The 24144-nt window shown below is 45.1% G+C and overlaps 1 protein-coding gene across 4 annotated transcripts in view; it reads right to left on the bottom strand.

The window, feature by feature from the left end:
* The window catches only part of yipf1 (Yip1 domain family, member 1), a 37347-nt gene extending 13209 nt beyond the window's left edge, over window positions 1-24138 (bottom strand). Inside the window, exons 1-2 of one of the 4 annotated variants that reach the window (XM_085982527.1) lie at window positions 24057-24138; window positions 5814-5893 (exon numbers count right to left, since the gene is read on the bottom strand). In XM_085982527.1, coding sequence (XP_085838653.1) covers window positions 5814-5844 — 31 coding nt within the window. In that variant the 5' untranslated portion in view covers window positions 5845-5893; window positions 24057-24138. The other 3 variants (XM_085982525.1, XM_085982528.1, XM_085982526.1) reach the window with 3 other exon arrangements.
* Between the last annotated feature and the right edge of the window lie 6 nt (window positions 24139-24144).

Genomic DNA, 24144 nt, shown 5'->3' with positions numbered 1-24144 from the left:
TCCTTTGCTTGTTTGTTTTGGTGTTTCTGACATGTCTCACATTTGCCTATCATGTTCTCAATGTCCTTATTTATGCCAGGCCAATAAACAGTGTCTCTTGCTTTCCTTTTGCATTTTTCAATTCCGAGGTGTCCCTCATGAATCCTTTAGAGCATGTCTTGACGTAGAGCCTGTGGAATGACTATTCTGTTCTGTTTTAGTAATAGTCCACTTGCGACACTCAATTCTGATCTTATGTGAAAATATTTTGGACAGGAACCTTTTGGCCAACCATGATGAATGTTCTCTATTACTGTTTGTAATACTGTATCTTTCACTGTTTCTTCTGCTATTTGCTTTGATTTTGTGTCTGACACGGGCAGCGCAGCAGTGACCATACTCACATGAACATCCACGTCTTCTTCAGTAGAGCTCACATGACTCATTGTGGGTGCTCGGGATAGTGCATCTGCTAACACTATGTATTTGCCTGGTGTGTAGATCAGTTCAAAGTCATATCTTTGCAGCTTCATCATGAGTCGTTGAATCCTTGGAGACATCTCATTCAGGTTCTTTTTTATGATGGCAACCAGTGGGCTGTGGTCTGTCTCAACTGTGAAGGTGGGAAGTCCATATATGTAGCCATGAAACTTTTCCAGTCCAATTACCAAGCCTAGACATTCCTTTTCAATCTGGGCGTATCGACACTCAGCATCAGTCATAGACCTGGAGGCATAGGCAACAGGCTTCCAATCTTCACCCTCTGCTTGTAGCAAGACCGCACCTAGGCCATCTTTTGATGCATCCGTTGACACTTTGATTCTTTTTGTTGGGTCAAAGAAGGTGAGTACAGGTGTGGTTGTCAGCACTGTTTTGAGGTTTATCCACTCTTGTTCATGTCTTTCTGTCCATGCGAACTCATTTGTTTTACGTAGCAGGTCTCGCAGACAGGCTGTCTTGGCTGACAAGTTAGGAATGAACTTTCCAATGAAGTTTATCATCCCCATGATGCGTAGCACTCCTTTTTTGTCAGTGGGTCGGGGCATTTTGAGTATGGCGTTTACTTTTTCCATATCTGGCTCTATTCTTTTACCAGATAATCTCCTAGGAAAGTGACTTCCTGGACGCCAAACTGACACTTGGCTTTGTTGAGCTTCAGTCCATTCCGGCGTATGCTCTGTAGCACTTTAGTCAGTCTCTCATTGTGTTCTTTCAGTGTGGAGCCCCAGATGATGATGTCATCAACATAGACCCGAACTCCTTCCAGACCTTCAATTATGTGTTCCATCGCTCTATGAAAGATTTCAGATGCAGATATTATCCCGAAAGGCATTCTGAGGAAACAATACCTGCCAAATGGTGTGTTGAAGGTACAGTATTTGGTGCTCTCTTCATCCAGTTTTAGTTGCCAAAATCCTTGTGAGGCATCGAGCTTTGTAAAGTATCTGGCACCTGACATTTCACTGGTGATTTCTTCGCGCTTGGGAATGTGGTAGTGTTCACGTTTTATGTTTGCATTTAAGTCCTTTGGATCCATGCATATTCTTAGATCATTGTTCTTTTTCTTTACACATACCATGGAGTTAACCCAGTCTGTTGGCTCTTCGACTTTCCTGATGACTCCTAGTGTGGTCATTCGGTCCAGTTCATTCTTGAGCCGGTCACGCAGGGGTGCTGGAACTCTTCGTGGAGCATGTACCACTGGCTGAGCATCCTCCTTTAGCTGGATCTTGTAAGTGAATGGTAGAACTCCAAATCCTTTGAACACATCCTGGAAATTATTCACTACAGAATCCACCGAGTCATCTGGTCTGCTTATGGCACAGTTTATACGGTAGACTCTCTTGACCAGTTCTAAGTCCTCACAAGCTTTGTCACCCAGTAGTGAATCAAGTCCTTCAGCCACAACAGAAAACATGAGATGATGCACTTTGTCTTTGACTGTCACTTTAAGTCTGCATACACCTAAGCTATCTATTTTCTGTCCATTATAGTCCTTCAGTAGCACTGACTTTTTCTGTATTTTGGGCTTTTCTTTCATATTGTTAATGTCACTCATACTGATTAAGTTTGCTTTTGCCCAAGTGTCTAGTTTCAATGTAACTAATGCTCCATTTACCTGCAGTGGGATCATCCATTTGTCCTCTTTTACTGCATTAACTTTATGTTCAGCATTGTTAATTCCTGAGGGCTGCACATTTTCTGTATCCTTTTTGATATTGTCACATGACACCATTCCTACAAAACATGTCTCACTTAAATCAGTGTCCTCAATCACATTAACTCGTTGCCCTTTCTTTGTTTTTACTTTTGAAAAGCATTGTTTGGCAAAGTGATTCTTTCCATTACACATTGTGCACATTTTTCCAAACGCTGGGCATTGTCTTAACTGGTGTTTGTAACCACAGCGTTTACAATTAAAAATTTCATCCTCCGATTGCTTTTCATTTCTGTTCTGCCCACGTTTCTTCCCCTTGTAGGACACAGCACGGACAGCAGCATTATCACTCATTACAATCGCATCATTATTGATTTCACTGAAAGTCTTCGCGTGCTTTCGAGCTAGCTCGCTGGCTTGGCATATTTTCACAGCAATTTCCAATGTTAGTTCGGTTTCTCTCATCAGACGTTCCCTGGCTTTTTTATCATGAATACCAAACACAATCTGGTCACGAATCATGGATGCTTTCAGCTCAGAGAAATTACATGTCTGTGCTTTCAGTTTCAGATCAGTCATAAAGCTATCAAAAGACTCATTTTGCTGCTGTGTCCGAGAACAGAAGATGTACCTCTCATAGGTTTCATTCTTTTTGGGAGAACAATGTGTATCAAACTTCTTTAGCACATAGTCTAATTTTTCTCTGTTATCCTCTGGATTAAATACAAATGTATTAAATACCTCTATTGCCTGTGGGCCTGCAACCGTGAGCAGCAACGCTATTTTCCTTGCGTCTGGCTTCGTACCGTACCCGATGGCAGCAATGCAGAGTTCGAATTGTTGTTTAAAAGTCTGCCAATTGTAGTCGACATTTCCTGTGAGTTTCAAACGCTCTGGTGGCTTCAAATGCTCCATGTCACATTGCACAATATTCAGCAGATCTTACCAATCCTGGTACCATGTTATGTTCATTAATAACTAGTCGTTTTTATTAAGAACAGCTAGCTTTTGCTAGACACTTTATTGAGCACATGTGGACTAGGTACAGTATCTGTAGAGGCCTCCATCTTGACTGCTGCCTTGTGGGTAGCCTAGTGCATCATGGGTAGCCCACTCTTATATACATACAGCACCACCTAGTGTACCATTCCAGAATGACAGGTTACTGATCATTACAGTGGCCCTAGAAATAGTAGATGCATTGCTGGTCATCTTCCAAAATTCGATAGACTCTGGAACAGTACCCATGGATTGGCGGGTAGCTAATGTTACCCCACTGTTCAAAAAGGGTGGTAGAGAGAAAACGGGGAATTACAGACCGGTAAGCCTGACAGCGGTAGTGGGGAAAATGCTAGAGTCCATGATAAAGGATGTAATAGCAGAGCACTTGGAAAAAAGTGACTGGATCGGACAAAGTCAACATGGCTTTACAAAAGGTAAATCGTGCTTGACTAATCTACTAGAATTTTTTGAGGATGTAACTGGTAAAATAGATAAGGGAGAACCAGTGGATGTGGTGTATTTGGATTTTCAAAAGGCTTTCGATAAGGTCCCGCATAAGAGATTAGCGTGTAAAATTAAGGCACATGGGATTGGGGGCAAGGTACTGACTTGGATAGAGAACTGGTTGGCAGACAGAAAGCAAAGAGTTGGAATAAACGGCTCTTTTTCCGAGTGGCAGGCAGTGACTAGTGGGGTACCGCAGGGATCGGTCCTTGGACCCCAGCTATTCACAATATATATTAATGATCTGGACGAGGGAACTAGATGTAATATCTCCAAGTTTGCAGACGACACAAAGCTGGGTGGGCGTATGTGCTGTGAGGAGGATGCCGAGAAACTCCAGTATGATTTGGACAGGTTGGGTGATTGGGCAGAAGCATGGCAGATGCAATATAATGTGGATAAATGAGAGGTTATCCACTTTGGTGTCAAAAACAGGAAGGCAGATTATTATCTAAATGGCAATAGATTGGGAGAAGGGGAAGTGCAACGAGACCTGGGCGTCCTTGTGCACCAGTCGCTGAAAGTAAGCATGCAGGTGCAGCAGGCGGTTAAGGCGGCAAATGGTATGTTGGCTTTCGTAGCGAGAGGGTTTGAGTACAGGAACAAGGATGTCTTGCTGCAGTTGTACAGGGCCTTGGTGAGGCCACATCTTGAGTAGTGTGTGCAGTTTTGGTCGCCTTATCTGAGGAAGGATGTTCTTGCCATGGAAGGAGTGCAGCGAAGATTCACCAGGCTGATACCTGGGATGGCAGGAATGACGTATGAGGAGAGATTGGGTCGATTGGGCTTGTACTTGCTGGAGTTTAGAAGAATGAGAGGGGATCTCATCGAAACTTATAAAATTCTAACAGGACTAGACAAGACTAGATGCTGGAAGGATGTTCCCGATGGTCGGGGAGTCCAGAACCAGTGGTCACAGTTTAAGGATAAGGGGTAAGCCATTTAGGACAGAGATGAGGAGGAATTTCTTCACCCAGAGTGGTGAACCTGTGGAATTCTCTGCCAAAGAAGGCAGTAGAGGCCAATTCATTAAATATATTCAAGAAGGAGTTGGATATATTTCTTAAGGCTAAAGGGATCAAGGGCTATGGAGAGAAGGCAGGGACAGGGTACTGAATTTGGATGATCAGCCATGATCTCATTGAATGACAGAGCAGGCTCGAGGGGCCGAATGGCCTACTCCTGCTCCTATCTTCTATGTTGCTATGTTTATCAGTTCTTTAAAAATTTGATGGGGAGAAAACAGGTGGATTGGAGTGTGATTAGATTATGGCCTGAAATCAGGTAGCCACACCTGAAGTGGGCAAGTACCCAAAAAATGGGCAAGTGAGTCCCAGTTGCCTAGATATAATTCTTAAGGCTAAAGGGATCAAGGGATATGGAGAGAAGGCAGGAACAGGGTACTGAATTTGGATGATCAGCCATGATCTCATTGAATGGCAGAGCAGGCTCATGGGGCCGAATGGCCTACTCCTGCTCCTATCTTCTATGTTTCTATGATTATTGGGTGAACAACCCAAAAATCATGTCTTAAACACATCAATAAACAGCCAAAAAAAATCAAGTAAAGAAAATAAAAATCGCAGATGGATCTGGATGACTCACACCACCAGTGGTAAGAAGCCTGCAACTACAGCATGACAGGCAGATAGGCTTTTTCCATGATTAAAAAGGTTTGCATACCTTTCATTGTCTTCCCTGTTAGAAATATTTATGTACAACTTTATATTATAAATGTTGACATAAAAAGCATTACTGAAAAATGTTGATAATGAAGTAAAGTTTGTGCAAAGATATATACATATATAATGTAAAAAATAGAACATGTTTGGAATTGTTCTCTGTACAACACTGTAGTACTCTCCATTAAGTCAGAATTTTTCAAAAATGATTAAGAAAGTTGATAATGTTGATCCAGACCTTTTCATGCTGATGAAGGTTTCAAAAACTGAGGGGCATCATTTAAAAATTAGGAGTAAGAAAGCAGGGCAGGTAGAACTGTTTCCCATGAAGGATAACAGACATATGAAGAAATGCCATTGAAGCAAATTATATAAATAGCTTCAGAAGATAACTAAATATGATTTGAGTAAGAGGGCTTAGGTTGTTTTTTATCACCTCACAATAACTAAGATCACTGCATTCAAAAACAAATCACAAATTAAATTACCTTGAAATTGTAAATCATCCACAGCTGCCATTTACTTGATTGTTGGAACTATCAAATAATCCACAAAAAGATTTTTCGCTCTGCAAAATAAAAATACTGTCATGTAGAGTTTCAGCCCAGTAAGGGATGACACCTTACTCAGACTACTATAAAACTTCTCCTTAATACAAAGCATGAAATATTTCATAGAGAATCATAGAATGGTTACAGCACGGAAGGCAGCCATTCGGCCCGTCAAGCCCGTGCCGACTCTCAGCTAGTCGCACTCCCGTGCCCTTTCCCAGTAGCTCTGCAAAATTTTTTCTTTCAAATACTTATCCAACTCCCTTTTGAAAGATAAGACTGAATCTGCCTCCACCACTCTTTCAGGCAGTGCATTCCAGATCTTAACCACTCGCTGCGTAAAAAAGGTTTTTCTTTCGTCGCCTTTGGTTCTTTTGCCAATTACTGTACCTTAAATCTGTGTCCTCTGGTTCACGACCCATCTGCCAATGGGAACAGTTTCTCTCTATCTATTCTGTCCAGACCCCTCATGATTTTGAACACGTCGATCAAATCTCCTTTCAATCTTCTCTGCTCCAAGGAGAACAACCCCAGCTTCTCCAGTCTATCAACATAACTAAAGTCCCTCATTTCTAGAATCATCTCATAAATCTTTTCTGCACCTTCTCTAAGGCCTTCTCATCTTTCCTAAATTGTGGTGCCCAGAATTGGACACAGTACCCCAGTTGGAGCCGAACCAGTGTTTTATACAGGTTTATCATAATTTCCACACTTTTGTACTCTGTGGGCTGGAATTTGCCAATGGGGTGCTTTTGGAGGCGGGACTCCCACTTGTCGGGTTTCAGTCCCGCCTCCATTGACTTCTGGCCATCCCACGCTATTTTCCCTCGATTGACCTTGTTAAGCACGCCCAGCGGGCTTAGCAGGCCAATTAAGGGGAAGCTGGTTACAGAGAACATCGGCGTAGGACGTTTCATCTGTCAAATATTTTTGATGGATGAGTTGTCATCATTTGACAGCTCTGTGAAGCTGTCAAACACTGACATTCTCTGTAGTTTGATGAGTTCTTGTATTCAAGACTCATCAAACCTCTTTCTTTAGAATAAATTAGATAGTTGTTGCATTGGAGAATGCAGCAGCCATCTGTCATCTCTGCCGCAGAGATGCAAGACTCTCCGCATCCCCAACGATTGAAGCCTGCAGGAAGAAACAAAGGTAAGTAAACTTTTTCTAACACTTTCCACTTACCTCACATACTCACCTCTCCACACTTGCACCCATCACTCACCTTCACAGCACACTTTTCGACCCCTCCGACCCCCGCAGACCCACTGCTCGCCTCGCTGACCCTGGCAGGGTTCGCAGCCTTCGGGAAGCCCGTACTTGTGTGGGTAAAATGGGGATAAACCTCTTATCTGCCTGTTAACTACCTGTTAACAGGCAGTTGAAGTGGCTGTAATCCCCTTCCCGCCTCCAAGGAGATGGGACCCGGTGCGGGTCAGCTACCCGCCTCCTGGCAAGATGGCACGGAGGCGGGTTGAGGGCGAGATGGGCACCTGCCCCCAGATTCTGCCATTTTCCTGGCAGTCCCGCCTCCATACCCACCTCCCAGGGCTGGCAAGATCGCGCCCTTCACCTCTATTTATGAAGCCCAGGATCCCATAAGCCTTTTTAAACTGCTTTCTCAACCTGCCACCTTCAACGATTTGTGCACATATACCCCCAGGTTTTCTTGTTCGTGCACCCCCTTTAGGATTGTACCATTTAGTTTATATTTCCTCTCCTCATTCTTTCTACCAAAATGTATCACTTCATACTTTTCAGCATTAAATTTCATCTGCCACGTGTCCGCCCATTTCACCAGCCTGTATGTCTTTCTGAAGTCTATCACTCTCCTCCTCACTGTTCACTATACTTCCAAGTTTTGTGTCATCTGCAAATTTTGAAATTGTGCCCTGTACACCCACGCCCAAGTCATTAATACATGTCAAGAAAAGCAGTGGTCCTAGAACCGACCCCTGGGGAACACCACTGTATACCTTCCTCCAGTCCGAAAAACCGTTTACCACTACTCTCTGTTTCCTGTCACTGAGCCAATTTCGTATCCATGCTGCCACTGTTCCTTTTATTCCATGGGCTTCAACTTTGCTGGCGAGCCTATTATGTTCCTGATATAAAATACCCCAAGTAATAATATATATATATATAAATAAAAGTATCCAAAAGAAACATTACAAACATTAACATATAAATAATCTGTTGCATAAATTGGCGATAAAAAAGCACATAGGTTCACATCTTAACACAGTGTTCCCATGCTGTGCGCAAGCTAAAATTCTTTTTAGCTGTTCAGGATGTCTTATAAAGAATGCATTACATTGCTGTCCCATTGGATGTCCTGATAACATATTAGATTAAGCAGACTTGTACTATAGTTAAGCATGCAATACACCATTTGCAGATGATTTTCAGTATTGGCTCCCCCAATGTCAATTAAGGCTGAGCCATACAGATCAGAAAAGTCTCAGGTTCTAACCCTGGTCTGTTAAGTTAACCAATCTTAGTTGGGCAGCAGAGGGGTGCTATTATTTACTTCAGCACTCCTAAAGCAAAATGCCATGGTTCCCACTTCTGATCAGTGAACCTTTCTGGAACTGCACATGTATGGGATATTAGATGTGGACAAAATTCAGCTCAGCTGTGAAGCCTTCACTGTCAAATAGCCTGCCAACACTCACTGTCCAGGCTCACACATGAAGAGCAGTCACTTGGATAAGTAACTAGAGTGCAAGCGGCACCAGTAGAACGGTACCCTGGCAAAGGAGTCAATGTCCTCATGAGAGGAGAAAAAAATCAGCAAAAATTAAATTTCTCCCTTTTAAGCTTAAATCTCTTTGGTTTATAGTTTCTAAGGTGTGATATTCACCATCTAGAATCAGGGCAGAGGATATTTAAGAATAATGTTAATAAATTTAATTACTTACATAGAATGGGAGATCAGGCGATGTGTTGCTGCTGCAATATGTGGGAGCTGGTGGACACCATTGATGTTCACGGTGATCACATTTGCAGTAAGTGTTGGCTGCTCGAGGAACTCCGGCTCCGTGTTGAAGAGCTGGAGTCCGAGCTTCAAACACAGACACATCAGGGAGTGGGAGAGTTACCTGGACTCTGTATCACGAGGTAGTCACACCAATTAGATTAATTAATTCAGATGTAGTCCGTGGCCAGGGTCAGGATGTTGTGACTAGAAGTGAGGCAGGTACGGGGATCCAGGAGGTAGTGTTGGAGGAGCCGCAGCCCTTGCACTTGTCCAACAGGTTCGAGGCTCTTACTCCCTGTGGGGACAGGAGCAGGGACTGCAGGGAGGATGAGCAACCTGGCCACAGCACCGTGGAGCGGGGGGCCATTCAAGTGGGGGGAGTTAAAAGAAATGTTGCAGTGGTAGGGGATAGTATCGTTAGGGGGATAGATAGAGTTCTTTGCAGCCGAGAGCGAGAGTCCCGAAGGCTGTGTTGCCTGCCCGGTGCCAGGGTTAAGGACATCTCCTCTGGAATGGAGAGAAACTTGGAGTGGGAGGGGGAGGATCCAGTTGTCGTGGTCCATGTTGGTACCAACGACATAGATAGGACAAGGAAGGAGGTTCTGCTGAGGGAGTTTGAGCAGCTAGGGGCCAAATTAAAAAGCAGAACCACAAGGGTAATAATCTCTGGATTATTACCTGAGCCACGAGCGAATTTGGCTAGGACAAATAAAATTAGAGAGTTAAATGCGTGGCTCAAAGACTGGTGTGGGAGAAATGGGTTTTGCTTCCTGGGACACTGGCACCAGTACTGGGGCAGGAGGGAGCTGTTCCGTTGGGACGGGCTTCACTTGGCCAGTGCTGGGACTAGAGTCCTGGCGGATCATATAACTAGGGCTGTAGAGAGGGCTTTAAACTAACTAGTGGGGGGGGGGGAAGGTTCCTAGAGAGCAAATAATAAAAATGACAACAGAGAAGGTCATAAACTTAGGTAGCAGTGGGGAAATTAAAAACCAGAGCGTGTCAGGAAGGGACAGAAGGTATGGAGTAAAAGGTAAAGTAATAAAAAGGGCAAAAGCAGGAACTAAGTGTCACAAAACATCTTTGAAAGTTCTCTATCTGAATGCACGTAGCATTCGTAACAAAATAGATGAGTTAATGGCACAAATAACTACATATGGGTATGATCTTGTGGCCATTACAGAAACATGGCTGCAGGGTGACAATGCCTGGGAATTAAACATACCAGGTTATTTAACGATCAGGAAGGACAGGCAGGAAGGAAGGGGAGGTGGGGTGGCTATGTTAATAAAGGAAGGAATCACTGTAATACAGAGAAATGATATTGGGTCAAAAGATCAGGATAATGAAACAGTTTGGGTGGAGGTAAGGAATAATAAGGGGAAAAAAACACTAGTGGGCGTAGTCTATAGGCCTCCGAACAGTGGCAACTCTGTTGGACGGAGTATCAATCAGGAAATAGTTGAGGCTTGTAATAAGGGAACATCTATAATTATGGGGGATTTTAACTATCATATTAATTGGACAAATCAAATTGGGCAGGGCTGCCTTGAGGATGAGTTCATTGAGTGTATTAGGGATGGGTTTCTTGAGCAGTATGTAACTGAACCGACCAGGGTGCAAGCAACCTTAGATCTGGTCCTGTGTAACGAGATGGGATTAATTAAAAATGTCCTAGTAAAGGATCCCCTTGGAATGAGTGACCATAACATGGTTGAATTCCATATTCAATTAGAGGGTGAGAAGGTTGGATCTCAAACAAGCGTGCTAAGCTTGAATAAAGGAGACTATGAAGGTATGAGAGCGGAATTGAGTAGAGTGGATTGGGAAAATAGATTAACAGGTAAGACGATACATGATCAGTGGTGTACATTTAAGGAGTTATTTTACAACTTCCAAAAAAAATATATTCCACTGAGAAGAAAAGGGTGTAAAAGAAAAGACAGCCATCCGTGGCTAAGTAAAGAAATTAAGGATAGTATTCGACTAAAAACAAGGGCATATAAGGTAGCCAAATCTAGTGGGAGGATAGAGGATTGGGAAAACTTTAAAAGACAGCAAAAAATAACAAAAAGATTGATTAAGAAAGGGAAGATAGATTATGAAAGTAAATTAGCAAAAAATATAAAAACAGATAGTAAGAGTTTTTATAGTTATATAAAAAGAAAAAGGGTGGCTAAAGTAAATGTTGGTCCCTTAGAGGATGAGACCGGGAAATTAATGGTGGGAAATATGGAGATGCCAAAAACACTGAATGAATATTTTACATCAGTCTTTACAGTAGAAGACACTAAGAATATCCCAACACTGGACAAACAGGGGGCTAAAGGGGGGGGAGGAGCTAAACACGATCAAAATCACTAAGGAAGTGGTACTCGGTAAAATAATGGGACTCAAGGCGAATAAATTACCTGGACCTGATGGCTTACATCCTACGGTCTTGAGGGAAGTGGCAGTAGGGTTTGTGGATGCATTGGTAATAATTTTCCAAAGCTCCCTGGACTCGGCAAAGGTCCCGGCAGACTGGAAAACTGCTAATGTAACACCCTTATTTAAAAAGGGCAGTAGACAGAAGGCTGGAAACTATAGACCGGTTAGCCTAACATCTGTGGTAGGTAAAATTTTGGAGTCCATTATTAAGGAGACAGTAACAGGACATTTGGATAATCATAATTTAATAGGACAAAGTCAGCATGGTTTTATGAAGGGGAAGTCATGTTTGACAAATTTGCTGGAGTTCTTTGAGGAAGTAACGTATAGGGTGGATAAAGGGGAACCAGTGGACGTAGTGTATTTAGACTTCCAAAAGGCATTTGACAAGGTGCCACACAAAAGATTATTGCTTAAGATAAAAAAAATCACAGGATTGGGGGTAATATTCTGGCATGGATAGAGGATTGGCTATCTAACAGAAGGCAGAGAGTTGGGATAAATGGTTCATTCTCAGACTGGCAATCAGTAACTAGTGGTGTTCCGCAGGGGTCAGTGCTGGGTCCCCAACTCTTTACAATCTATATTAACGATTTGGAGGAGGGGACCGAGTGTAACATATCAAAGTTTGCAGATGATACTAAGATGGGAGGGAAAGTAGTGAGTGAGGAGGACATAAAAAACCTGCAAGGGGACATCGACAGGCTAAGTAAGTGGGCAGAGATTTGGCAGATGGAATACAATACTGGAAAGTGTGAGGTTATGCACTTTGGCAGGAAAAATCGTAGAGCAAGTTATTATCTTAATGGGAAGAAACTGGAAAGTACTGAAGTACAAAGGGATCTGGGGGTCCTGGTGCACAAAGCTCAAAAGGTTGGTATGCAGGTGCAGCAAGTGATTAAGAAGGCGAATGGAATGTTGGCTTTCATTGCTAGGGGGATAGAATATAAAAATAGGGAGGTATTGCTTCAGTTGTACAAGGTATTGGTGAGACCGCACCTGGAATACTGCGTACAGTTTTGGTGTCCATACTTAAGAAAGGACATACTTGCTCTCGAGTCAGTACAAAGAAGGTTCACTCGGTTAATCCCGGGGATGAGGGGATGGACATATGAGGAGAGGTTGAGTAGATTGGGACTCTACTCATTGGAGTTCAGAAGAATGAGAGGCGATCTTATTGAAACATATAAGATTGTTGAAGGGGTTGGATCGGGTGGATGCGGGGAAGATGTTCCCGATGATGGGTGAAACTAGAACTAGGGGGCATAGTCTTAGAATAAGGGGCTGCTCTTTCAAAACAGATGAGGAGGAACTACTTCACTCAGAGGGTGGTAGGTCCATGGAATATGCTGCCCCAAAAAGCTGTAGAAGCTACATCATTACATAAATTTAAAACAGAAATAGACAGTTTCCTAGAAGGGAATTAAGGGTTACGGGGAGCGGGCAGGAATTTGGACATGAGTCTAGGTTCGGATCGGTCATGGCCCTGTGGGTAGCGGAGCGGGCCCAGGGTCCGTGTAGCCTGATCCTGCTCCTATTTCGTGTGTCTAATTCTGTTAGATTCAGGAGATGGTTCTGTGATAGTGGATTGGCGGTTAGGATCAGATCAGCCATGATCTTATTGAATGGCGGAGCAGGCTCGAGGGGCCGATTGGCCTACTCCTGCTCCTATTTCTTATGTTCTTATGTTCTTAATAGAACAAACCACCAGTATCTACCTAATCTAAGCTGAATAATTAACATAAGAAGTTAAGAAGTAGGAGCAGGAGTAGGCCATACGGCCCCTCTGGCCTGCTCCGCCATTCAATAGGATCATGGCTGATCCGAACCTAGACTCACGTCCACTTCCCTGCCCGCTCCCCGTAACCCCTAATTCCCTTATCAGCTAGGAAACTGTCTATCTCCGTTTTAAATTTATTTAATGTCACAGCTCTCTGAGGTAGCAAATTCCATAGATTTACTACCCTCTGAGTGAAGAAGTTTCTCCTCATCTCAGTATTGAAAGGGCAGCCCCTTATTCTAAGATTATGCCCCCTAGTTCTAGTCTCACCTGTAGTGTATGTACCTTGAAGAAGGAACTATATTCTGCAGCCCCTGTATACTGCAGTACCAGTAGTGACCACCCCTGTATATAAGCCTGTGTAGTAACTTTGTATAGTAGTTCCAGTTTTGTCTCCATTCAGTAAACACCTGTTATAACCAACTTCTGCAGTCCGTGTCTCAATTACACACGGACATTACATTGGCGACGAACAGATCCGAACTTACCTACAGTTCTGCACCACCTCACGGGGAGCCATCCCTGAAGCGAAGTCATTAGAGGTCGAAGCCAGAAGGAAGAAATCCAAAAAGAAAAAAAAACAAACAGAAGAAACGGGCGTCGACCGTGGGCAACCGCCCTCTGATTCATCGAATTCCAAGATTTGCAGGAGAGGCTGTCGAGAGCTGGGCTTGGTTATCCAGTCTATGGTGTTCCAGCTAATCGGGCTGGTGGCAGGTAGTACACTGATCCTTCCTGGGCTGCGGCGGGCTAGAGCTCGATCGGGTGGCTTTTCAACGGGGCTGAGCAGCGTTGTCGGGAAGAGGAGAGAGAGAGGGTGGAGCACACAAGGCGCGGCCGGTGCTACGAAGCCGGGCAGCGTACAGACCAGAGAAGAGGGAGGAAAGTGTCCCATAGGGTCTGCTCTGACGACGGGAACAGTAATTAAACTAAAAGAAGAAATTAGAAGCGCAGAAAGCCGCGAGGAGCTGCAGTTTGCCACGAAGACCGCGGAGAGCGACGTTGGCAGCAGCGCGGGGGGGAAGCGCGCGAAGACCATAGGGCGTCGCCATCAAGGCATAAAAACGCCAGCAACAGCGCTGGCAGCAGCGGAAAAGGCAGAAAGCACGGGAGGCGCCAACTTAATCCAGCGGGAGGCGCCATTTTGTTCAATCAGGGAAGAAGGCAAAGCGCGGGAGGCGCCATCTTAGATCTCCAAGATGCCGAAGACTGGCAATATCACTGCCTTCGATAATGCAATAGAAGACTGGACCACGTATGTGGAAAGAGTCGAAGTATATTGCAAGGCAAATGAAGTAGCCAATGAGAAAAAGGCATCGGTACTACTAAACTTAATGGGCGCAAGAACGTACGGCCTATTGCGGAACCTGATCACTCCAGTCAAACTGATGGAGAAGAGTTTTAACGAAATTGTTGATATCCTACAGGAACACCTAAATCCTACACCGCTGCTGATAGCAGAAAGATTTAAATTCCACAAGAGAAATCAGCATAAAGATGAGAGCAATGCTGATTGCCTTACGGAACTACGCAAGCTATCAAAGCACTGCCAGTTCGGAGCAGGACTGGCAGATACCCTACGGGACAAATTTGTCTGTGGACTCCTGAGTGAAGGAACCCAGAAGAGGTTACTCGCAGAGAAAGAGCTGACGCTAGATAAGGCTTTCAGCGTGGCAGTATCGTACGAAGCAGCAGCAAGGGGAGCTGCGGAAATACAGCAAAAGCCACAGGAATACGGCACCCATGAAATGACACGGGGATTTGAAAAATGTTATCGCTGCAGCAGAACAACCCATGACCAGAAGGACTGCTGGTCCAAGGACAAAACATGCAGGCAATGTGGAAAGATGGGACACATTGCACGAGTTTGCAGGTCCGGGAAGAAGACTAACGACAACAAAAAGACCACTAAGGAAAAGTACAGGAAAGTACAAAAGATGACGGACAGTAGTTCCGAAGACCAGAAGAGCGATAGTGAATCCGGGAACAAGAGACTAAGCTGTCTCAAACTACACAACGTAATCGCAAAAGAGGATCACCGAACCATTTGGGTCACCCTCACGATAGCAGGGTCCCAAGTCAAAATGGAATTGGATACAGGATCAGCCCTGACCGTCATGAATCGACGAGACTACGAGCGGCTATTCTCACACATACCCTTGAAAGACACATCCATTGTCTTGAAGACATATACGGGGCAGAAAGTATACCCCAGAGGGAAAATAAGGGTGCCTGTCGAATACAACGGCAAGGAAATACAGAAATTGTATCTGTACATACTGCAAGATGGTGGACCACTGTTATTGGGACGTGAATGGATCAGAAAGATAAGTTTAGACTGGCACTCCATTCAGGCACTGACTGTGGCTGGTAAAAAGGATGACGACGTCACACCTGGACGATTGTCAAAAATCTTAGCTAACGCTAAAGAGGTATTTCAACAAGGACTGGGAACTCTTAAAGGCGTAACTGCCGCGATAAAAATAGAAGAGAATGCAATTCCCAAGTTTTTCAAAGCAAGACCGGTACCGTATGCAATTCGGCCAGCCATCGAGGCAGAGCTGGAGAATCTGGAGAATGCAGGCGTGTTATCTAAGGTAGACTGGAGCGAGTGGGCGACACCCTTCGTTCCTGTCATGAAGAAAACGTTAAACAATAAGTCTGAGGAGCCAAGGAAGGTTCGCATCTGTGGGGACTTCAAGGTGATGGTGAACCCAGTCCTTCACACAGTACAGTATCCTCTTCCGAGGATAGAAGATATTTTCACCTCACTATCTGGAGGGAAACGTTTTACAAAAATTGACCTAGCGCAAGCATATTTGCAGATGGAGGTTGAAGAATCCTCTAGGAAATATCTCACGATAAACACTCACAAAGGTCTTTACCAGTATAATCGACTGGTATTCGGAGTAGCATCAGCTCCGGCTATATGGCAAAGAGCGATGGAACAAGTCCTGCAAGGGATTCCGGGGACTCAGTGTTACTTGGACGACATCCTAGTGACAGGTGAAAATGACAGTGAACACCTTGCCAACCTAGTGCAGGTGCTCACTAGACTAAGAGAACATGGGCTACGAGCCAATCGCCCCAAGTGCGAGTTTTTTAAGAAACTAATATCGTATTGTGGCCACGTGATTGATGACGAGGGGTTACATAAGTCCCCTGACAAAATTGAAGCGGTAGTTAAGGCTCCAGCGCCTGAAAATGTGTCGCAACTGAGGTCATTCCTCGGATTGGTGAATTACTACCATAAGTTTTTGCCGAATTTGTCCACAATTCTGCACCCACTGAACGCCCTGCTACAAACTGGAGTAGCATGGAAATGGAGCGATGAATGTAAGCGGGCCTTTCAGAAGTGTAAAGGCCTGATCACTTCAAGGAGAAGCATTGGCTCACTATAACCCATCACTACCGATAAGACTGGCGTGTGATGCGTCTCCCTACGGCGTTGGAGTGGTACTGTCACATAAATCCCTTGATGGTTCAGAGAGGCCGATAGCTTTTGCGTCACGCTCGTTAACTGCAGCCGAGCGTAACTACGCCCAGATTGACAGAGAGGCCCTCAGCCTGGTGTGGGGGGTGAAGAAGTTCAATCAGTACCTGCACGGACAGAAATTTACTCTACTAACTGATCATCAACCTCTTGTCTCCATTTTCAACCCTAAGAAGGGCGTCCCGATAATGACAGCACAACGGCTACAGAGGTGGTCCCTTTTCCTAGGGGCACACCAATATGACATCGAGTACAAAGGAACTAAACAGCATGGGAATGCTGATGGATTGTCGCGCCTACCGTTGCCGACGGTGGAAGAAGCACCTGCAGTGGATCCTGTGGAGATATTCCACTCGACCATAGTCGAATGTCTACCTGTGACGAATGCAAACATAGAAAAGGAAACACAAAATGACCCGACACTCTCCAGGGTCTATGATTTAACGGTGAAGGGATGGCCAGCACATGGCGAACCACTGTTGCCAGCATTCTCGCCGAGAAGAGAACAGCTGTCAGTGTGCCGAGGAACTTTGATGTGTGGATCCAGAGTAGTAATTCCACCCAAATTGAAGGATAGAGTGCTCAATGAGCTTCATGAGGGTCATCTGGTAGGGGTAAAAATGAAGAACTTAGCCAGAGCGTTTGTGTGGTGGCCGGGAATCGATAGAGAAATCGAAGAGATGACCAAGAGCTGTACAGGATGCCAGAAGGTCCAAAACGCCCCACCACAAGCCCCTCTACATCCATGGGAGTGGCCCTCATCTCCATGGCAAAGGGTACACATTGATTTTGCTGGTCCATTTATGGACTCGATGTTTTTAATTGCGGTGGCTGCACATTCAAAGTGGCCAGAGGTAATAAAAATGTCCTCAACCACCACAGAAAAAACTATCACAGTCTTACGAACCATATTCACCAGAAATGGGCTGCCTGAACAGATTTGCTCCGACAATGGACCACAGTTTGTATCTGAAGAGTTCCGGAGGTTCTTAAAGAACAATGGTGTTAAGCATTACACATCCGCCCCATATCATCCAGCCACCAATGGATTGGCTGAGAGGTTCGTTCAAACATTCAAGAGGGCTATCAAGGCAATGTGTAATGAAGACATACCCCTACAACACAAGGTGGATAACTTCTTGTTTGCCTACCGGAATGCGACACATGCGGTTACCAACCAAACTCCAGCCATGATGTTCTTCAATTGAAGACTAAGATGTCGCTTGGATTTGGTTAAGCCAAACATCAGAAGAGATGTGGAGAACAGGCAGTTTCAGAATATGAATGAAAGGCCAACCAGGAGTTTCAAGATAGGTCAAACAGTTTTGGCCCGGGACTACCGCACAGAGAAATGGCAGCCAGGAACGATCTGCACACGGCAAGGACCTCTAATGTATACCGTGGACATTGGAGAGAGCATTGTAAGACGCCATGCTGACCAGATTCTAGAGTCACTGGAAAACGTCAAATCTACACCACGATCCTATACACCTGGTGATGAAACCGAAGTACCAATTGCATCTACCTCAGAATCGGTGATATTGGAAGCAGACGAACCAAACAACGACGTTGATCCCGAATCAACTTTGCCAGAAGAACCTGATACCCCAAAGAGGCGTTATCCGGACAGAATCAGGAAGCCTCCTCAAAGACTGAATTTATAATTGATTAACTTCAGCTAATGTATATAGCAACTGTAATTGTAAATATGTTATTTAATTATTAATCGAATGTTATGTACTGTTTAGCTAAAAGGGGAGGAATTGTAGTGTATGTACCTTGAAGAAGGAACTATATTCTGCAGCCCCTGTATACTGCAGTACCAGTAGTGACCACCCCTGTATATAAGCCTGTGTAGTAACTTTGTATAGTAGTTCCAGTTTTGTCTCCATTCAGTAAACACCTGTTATAACCAACTTCTGCAGTCCGTGTCTCAATTACACACGGACATTACATCACCCATCAGTGGAAACATCCTCACCGCATCCACCCGATCAAGCCCCCTCACAATCTTATATGTTTCGATAAGATCGCCTCTCATTCTTCTGAACTCCAATGAGTAGAGGCCCAACCTACTCAACCTTTCCTCATAAGTCAACCCCCTCATCTCCGGAATCAACCTAGTGAACCTTCTCTGTAGTGCCTCGAGAGCAAGTATATCTTTTCTTAAATATGGAAACCAAAACTGCGCGCAGTATTCCAGGTGTGGCCTCATCAGTACCCTGTATAACTGAAGCAAGACTTCCCTGCTTTTATACTCCATCCCCCTTGCAATAAAAGCCAAGATTCCATTGGCCTTCCTGAACACCTGCTGTACCTGCATACTAACCTTCTGTGTTTCATGCACCAGGACCCCCAGATCCCTTTGTACTGTAGCATTATGCAGTTTCTTTGCATTTAAATAACTTGCTCTTTGATTTTTTTCTGCCAAAGTGCATAACCTCACACTTTCCAACATTATATTCCATCTGCCAAATTTCTGCCCACTCACTTAGCCTGTCTATGTCCTTTTGCAGGTTTTTTATGTCCTCCTCACTCACTGCTTTCCCTCCCATCTTTGTATCGTCGGCAAACTTGGATACGTTGCACTCGGTCCCTTCCTCCAAATCGTTAATGTAGATTGTAAAGAGTTGGGGTCCCAGCACTGACCCCTGCAGAACACCACTCGTCACTAGACTTTTTGAAAGCATTAATCCTGGTTGGTGCTACGGCAATGGCAGAATGATTGTCGGAACTCAAGGCATGACCTAGATTTTTATGAGAAAAAAAAAACTTATGGCAAATAAGATCTTCAGCCTAATAAAACCAGTTAATTACACGCGGTCAAAATTGTTTCAGGGAAATTCATGTGGTTGATATCTGCCTGCTTCTGGTATTGTTACTCTTCTTTTAACAGGAAAACTCCACTAGTCTTCCACTAGAGAACCTATCCTTTAAAGGTGTTAAGTCCAATCATGAATGCCAAGGAGACTTGATTTGAAGCTTAGGAATTTAACCCATTTGTCAAACTACTTGAGCCATAACCACAGGCAGCACAAAGACGATAAACCAACACGACTACAGTAGAAAGGGCCTTTTTGCAATCGCAGACAATGCAAGTTGTCATCCCCATCCCCATCTCCTCCTCCTTACGGGATCAGTGGCTTAGAGTCATAGAGTCATAGAGTAATACAGCACGGATAGAGGCCCTTTGGCCCATCGTGTCCGCGCCGGCCATCAAGCCCTGTCTAATCTAATCCCATATTCCAGCATTTGGTCCGTAGCCTTGTATGCTATGGCATTTCAAGTGCTCATCCAAATGCTTCTTAAATGTTGTGAGGGTTTCTGCCTCCACAACCCTTTCAGGCAGTGAGTTCCAGACTCCAACCACCCTCTGGGTGAAAAAGTTCTTTCTCAAATCCCCTCTAAACCTCCCGCCCTTTACCTTGAATCTATGCCCCCTAGTTATTGACCCCTCTACTAAGGGAAAAAGCTCCTCGGCATCCATCCTATCTATGCCCCTCATAATTTTGTACACCTCAATCATGTCCCCCCTCAGCCTCCTCTGCTCCAAGGAAAACAAACCCAATCTGCCCAGTCTCTCTTCATAGCTGAAGCGCTCCAGCCCTGGTAACATCCTGGTGAACCTCCTCTGCACCCTCTCTAACGCAATCACATCCTTCCTGTAGTGTGGCGACCAGAACTGCACACAGTATTCCAGCTGTGGCCTAACCAGTGTTTTATACAGCTCCATCATAACCTCCTTGCTCTTATATTCAATGCCTCGGCTAATGAAGGCAAGTATCCCATATGCCTTTTTTACCACCTTATCCACCTGTTCCGCCACCTTCAGGGATCTGTGTACTTGCACACCCAGATCCCTCTGAGCCTCCTTCTTGCCTAGGGTCTTTCCATTCATTGTGTATTCCCTTGCCTTGTTAGTCCCCCCAAAGTGCATCACCTCGCACTTTTCCGGGTTAAATTCCATTTGCCACTGTTCCGCCCATCTGACCAACCCATCTATATCGTCCTGCAGACTGAGGCTACCCTCCTCGCTATTTACCACCCTACCAATTTTTGTATCATCCGCGAACTTACTGATCATACCTTTTACATTCATATCCAAGTCATTAATGTAGACCACAAACAGCAAGGGACCCAGCACCGATCCCTGTGGTACCCCACTGGCCACAGGCTTCCAGTCACAAAAACAACCTTCGACCATCACCCTCTGCCTTCTGCCACTAAGCCAGTTTTGTATCCAATGTGCCAAGGCACCCTGGATTCCATGGGCTCTTACCTTCTTGACCAGTCTCCTGTGCGGGACTTTATCGAAGGCCTTACTGAAATCCATGTATACCACATCCACTGCGTTACCCTCATCCACAAACCTAGTCACCCCCTCAAAAAATTCAATCAAATTAGTCAGACATGATCTTCCCTTGACAAAGCCATGTTGACTATCCCTGATTAATCCTTGCCTCTCCAAGTGGAGACAAATTTTGTCCCTCAGAATTTTTTCCAATAATTTTCCTACCACTGATGTTAGGCTCACTGGCCTGTAGTTCCCCGGTTTTTCCCTACTACCCTTCTTGAATAATGGTACTACATTAGCGGTTCTCCAGTCCTCTGGCACATCCCCTGTGGCCAGAGAGGTCCTGAATATATGTGTTAGAGCCCCCGCAATCTCTTCCTTTGCCTCACACAGCAGCCTGGGATACATTTCATCTGGGCCTGGGGATTTATCCATTTTTAGGCCAGCTAAAACCGCCAATACCTCCTCCCTCTCGATGTTAATATGTTCGAGCATATCACAGTCCCCCCGCCCTATTTCTATGTCTACATCGTCCTTCTCCATAGTGAAAACAGATGCAAAAAATTCATTTAGAACCCCTCCTACATCTTCCGGCTCCACACACAGATTGCCACTCTTGTCCCTAATGGGCCCTATTTTTTCCCTAGTTATCCTCTTACCCTTAATATACTTATAAAACATCTTAGGATTTTCCTTTATTTTGCTCGCCAGTGTTATTTCATGGCCCCTCCTTGATCTCCTAATTTCTTTTTTAAGTATCCCCCTGCACTTTTTGTACTCCTCTAGGGCTTCCTCCGTCTTTAGCCTTTTGTATCTACCAAAAGCCCTCCTTTTTTTCCTAATCCATTCTCGTATATCCCCTGACATCCAAGGTTCCCTGTGGTTTTTGGAACCACCCTTGACCTTTACGGGAACATGTTGCCATTGTATGATCTCAATCTCCCTTCTGAAAACCTCCCATTGCTCCGATGCGGATTTTCCTACAAGTAGCTGATCCCAGTCCATTTTGGCCAGATCCTGCCTTATCCTACTAAAATCGGCCTTCCCCCAATTCAGAACCTTTATTTCCGGCCCATCCCTGTCCTTTTCCATGACCACCTTAAATCTTACCATATTATGGTCACTATCACCAAAGTGCTCACCTACTAGCACTTTTTCCACTTGGCCGGCCACATTCCCTAGAATTAGGTCCAGTACCGCCCCCTCTCTTGTAGGACTTTCTACATGCTGGCTCAAAAAGCTCTCCTGGATGCACTTTAAGAATTCTACACCCTCTGAGTCTTTCACACTCTGACTATCCCAGTTAATATTGGGGAAGTTGAAATCCTCCATTATTATTACCCTATTATTTGCATATTTCTCTGAGATTTGCCTACATATCTGTTCCTCTATCTCCCCCTGACTGTTTGGAGGCCTATAGTACACTCCCAGCAAAGTGCTTGCCCCCTTTTTGTTTTTAAGCTCCACCCATATGGCCTCATTAGAGGAACCTGCTAATATATCATCCCTCCTTACTGCAGTAATTGACTCCTTAATTAATATTGCGACACCCCCTCCTCTTATACCTCCCCCTCTGTCTCGCCTGAAGATTCTGTACCCCGGAATATTGAGCTGCCAGTCTTGCCCCTCCCTCAACCATGTCTCCGTGATAGCAACAATATCATACTCCCATGTGTTTATCAACACCTTTAGTTCATCCACCTTATTTGCAAGACTCCTTGCATTAAAATAGATGCCATCCAGCCTTGCCCTTATATATTTGCCCTGTCTACCAAGCTGACTTGTTTTTTTCTCTATAATTGGCAGCACATCACCCCCTATTTCAGCTCCCCTCTGTATCCCATCCCCCTGCCAAGTTAGTTTAAACCCCCTCCAACAGTGCTAGCAAACCTCCCCGCAAGGATATTTGTCCCGCTCTGGTTCAGGTGCAACCCGTCCGACTTGTACAAGTCCCACCTTTCCCAGAAGCAGGCCCAGTGATCCAGGAAAGTAAAACCCTCCCCCCTACACCAACTCTTTAGCCACGCATTCATCTGCTCTATCCTCCCATTCCTATACTTACTAGCACGTGGCACTGGGAGTAATCCAGAGATTACAACCTTCGAGGTCCTGCTCTTTAATCTGTTACCTAGCTCCCTAAATTCTTGATGCAGGACCTCATCCCCCTTCCTTCCTATGTCGTTGGTCCCAATGTGGACCACGACCTCTGCCTGCTCACCCTCCCCCTTAAGAATGCCCTGTAGCCGCTCAGTGACATCCCAGACCCTGGCCCCAGGGAGGCAACAAACCATCCTGGAGTCACGTTTGCGGCCACAGAAACGCCTATCTGTTCCCCTTACGATAGAATCCCCTACCACGATTGCTCTCCCACTCTTTTTCCTCCCTTTCTGAGCAGCAGAAGCGTCCCTGGTGCCAGGAAGCTGGCTGCTGCTGCCTTCCCCTGGTGAGTCATCCCCCTCAACAGTATCCAACTTGGTATACTTGTTTGAAAGGGGGATGCCCGCAGGGGTTTCCTGCGGACCACCTTATTAATTCCCATTTGAATGATCTGAGAGTGAATTTGCCTTTGGACAGACTTATCCTGGGGGGAGCACTAACCGCTAGCCTGTACACAAGGACCATATAGTCGAGGAGCTGTTGGAGGTGGTACCTGGGGGGGTGGCTACCATGGTGACCATTAAACCCCCCATGAAAAAGGACAAGTTTTGCTGCGTTGGCATGGAGTCGAAACCAGGCCCAGCTCACCCGTGCTCGGGTTGAGTCATATCCGCTTGACGCGGATGTAACCCGCCAGCTTGCGATCCGCCGATTACCTACCCGTGAGATGCGGATCCGGGGGCCGGGACTTGGACTCAGAGGTCGGGGCCTGGACTCGGGGGTCGAGCCACAGCGACACGTCAACCCCGCTCTTAAAGGGATTGTCACTCACAGACTTTAATGCGCCGACAGATATATCGCCCGACCTTCCTCAGTGTTGCATTGAGCAGCGCTCCCTGCACTTGCTCAGCTAGGCTGTGCCGCACACGTTGCCGATCCAGTTCATTCTCTTTTTGCATTTTTTTTACTTTGCCAACGGGCGAGTTTAAGACAGCTAACGACACAATTATTTTTTGGACTCTACAGTTTTACTCACTTCAGTTATATTTAGTATTGTACTCAACACATTGGTTGATCTGCATTAAATTTATTCCAGTTCGCACCTCTTAATATCTGAGATTCCAGCCAACACTTCCGCTGAATTAGGTCCCACGGAAATGATGTAGGTTCAGTCGCAATTGAAATGTAAAC

Source organism: Somniosus microcephalus, chromosome 3, assembly GCF_052327205.1.
Source record: "Somniosus microcephalus isolate GS21.2 chromosome 3, FLI_Smic_1.0, whole genome shotgun sequence".
NCBI classification, from domain to species: Eukaryota; Metazoa; Chordata; class Chondrichthyes; order Squaliformes; family Somniosidae; genus Somniosus; species Somniosus microcephalus.
Note: the sequence above shows the minus strand (reverse complement) of the source record. Positions and strands in the feature narration are given on the sequence as shown.